The sequence below is a fragment of the Gavialis gangeticus genome, unplaced genomic scaffold, assembly GCF_001723915.1.
Source record: "Gavialis gangeticus isolate Ggan-Ray unplaced genomic scaffold, GavGan_comp1, whole genome shotgun sequence".
Taxonomy (NCBI): domain Eukaryota; kingdom Metazoa; phylum Chordata; order Crocodylia; family Gavialidae; genus Gavialis; species Gavialis gangeticus.
Window position 1 is genome coordinate 2,143,662 of NW_017728991.1, and position 2,034 is coordinate 2,145,695.

At 49.5% G+C, this 2,034-nt stretch overlaps 1 protein-coding gene across 1 annotated transcript in view; it reads right to left on the bottom strand.

The window, feature by feature from the left end:
• Positions 1-419: 419 nt before the first annotated feature.
• The window catches only part of COG1 (component of oligomeric golgi complex 1), a 16,303-nt gene continuing 14,688 nt past the window's right edge, over positions 420-2,034 (bottom strand). Inside the window, 1 exon segment of the mRNA XM_019516086.1 lies at positions 420-618. Coding sequence (XP_019371631.1) covers positions 478-618 — 141 coding nt within the window. The 3' untranslated portion in view covers positions 420-477.

Below are 2,034 nucleotides of genomic sequence, written 5' to 3' on the forward strand. Positions count from 1 at the left end.
GCTTTCAGAAAGTAGGGTCAGCTGTAAGGACAACTAGTAGCTGGCCTTTCCCTGGTAAGATCTAGCCTGTTTGATCATTCACAGGTGCTGCCAGGACACAACAGGTGAGCCTAGAACTGGGAAGATCTAGAACCCAAAGCAGGTTTCAGCTAGAGATAATATTTGAAGAGCACAGGGGTCACTTCCAACTCAACACAGTGTTGCTGTAAACAAACCAGAGTGCTGGGTTGGGTGGTTCCCTTGGCAACAAGGTAATAAAGGAAATGTGCATTGACTGGGGTAGTCCTCTACTCCAGTGGTCAGACCACAACATCCTTAGCCTAGAAGTAGGTCAAGGAAGAGACCAGAGTACCCTACTGTGACTGGGGCAGACAGGAGAACAACATGCCACGCAAGAAAGGTAAGCGAAGCACACAGGATTGAGGGTGGGATCGAAAAAAGGGGAGTGGAAGCAAATGGACGAAGCATTTTATTGGATCACTTGGTCATGCTCGATAGCCAGCCAAGCTTGAAGAGAGAGGGAGCAGAGGCGTCTTCCTCCTCTGTGGCAAGCTGCTTGAACAAGGAGCCTGGGTGGAAAGCCTCCTCTTCTGCTCTCAGAACGGCAGCAGGTGGAACCTGTTGGTTTTCAGAAGGGAGAGGGGGTGACTACGGGGCTGCTTCCAGACACGGCTCTCAGTTAAGTGGAAAACAGCTCAAACAGAAGGATCAAGAACTTAACTTGAGAGAAGCAGCTGATTAACTTCAAGCCCCTGCTGCTCCCTTCTCACCCTGCCACACACCCTGTGTGACTCATGCCATTAAGCCCTGTATGTGCTGTAATGAACAGTCACGATTGCTAGCAGCTGGGTCTACAGTGAGGCATCTAGTTTCTGGCAAAAAGTGTAACTTTCTGCCATCGTATGTAGCAGAAGCATGTTGCTTTAGTTTACGCTACACAGCTCCAAGACAGGAGATGGCGGAGTTAGCCATTTCTGCGGGAAGGGTTGAATATGATTTGGATACAGTTCTTTGGGCCTATTTTGTCTAAGTGCTTTGCTGGGATCACGAGTGTTAGGGTAAGGGAAGCATCTGCCAGTAATTTAGAGAAAGGGGGTTAATGTGAAACTGCACATGCATCACAACTCACTCAGAATAACACTTGGGAGAGGCAGAGAGACGGAATCACTGCCTCCTGCTGTCCCTGAACATCAGGAAGTAAAAAAAAATGCCTCTTTTTAAAGCAGGGTTCACCTCTATGGGCATCGCTGCTGTTGCAAAACCAGGTGATCTTTACTGAATGCAAGAGTTGCACGCTTGCCCTTCCGTCTCAGCCGAGAGGCACCTGGACAGTAACAGAATGGGCTACTGGCTTAGTGTGGACTTGGTAGCAAGGGTGCATTACAACTCCAAAGTCCCTTAGCAGCCTGGCATGCCACAGTGCTCAGTCCTCAGCATGGGAGCTCAGCTATGCCCAATCAAAGTGCAGGGGATGTGAATTGATGCAGTAGCTGTCTGCTCCTTTTCACAAGAGTACCTGCACACCACAAAGCCTTGGCAGGAAAAGCAAGCCACTCAGAAATCACACAGGCTTAAATACCTAAGCAACACTTCTTCAGGAGCTTACAGGTCAGCACCATACTGGAAGGGAGTTAGAATTAATTAGCATCATTCAGTTGTTTAATGCATCGCTCATAGCTTCCCTTCAGTTCTAAGCAAATCAGACCTGCGTGCTGTATTTGTTTCTCATCTGGTTGAGTCTCTGCCGCGCTTCTCTGGGGGATGCCTGTGGTCTTGTGCCCTGGTGCTCATACTTTGATCCAGCCACCTGTTCCCAACCCTCTGCAAAGCCCCACAGCCTCTGCATGGTCCACTTGCCAGGTATGCTGCAGAGGGACCATAGCCAGCCCTGTGCACGCTGACTGGAATGGCAGCAGCTTAGCTCAGACACAACAGTGTGCACTAATCGACTCTCCCCAAACTAATGAACTCGGGTGCTAGAAACTGTCTGGCAGGTGGGGGTGAAATTAGCCAATTTTTACCAGTGCACCTGAC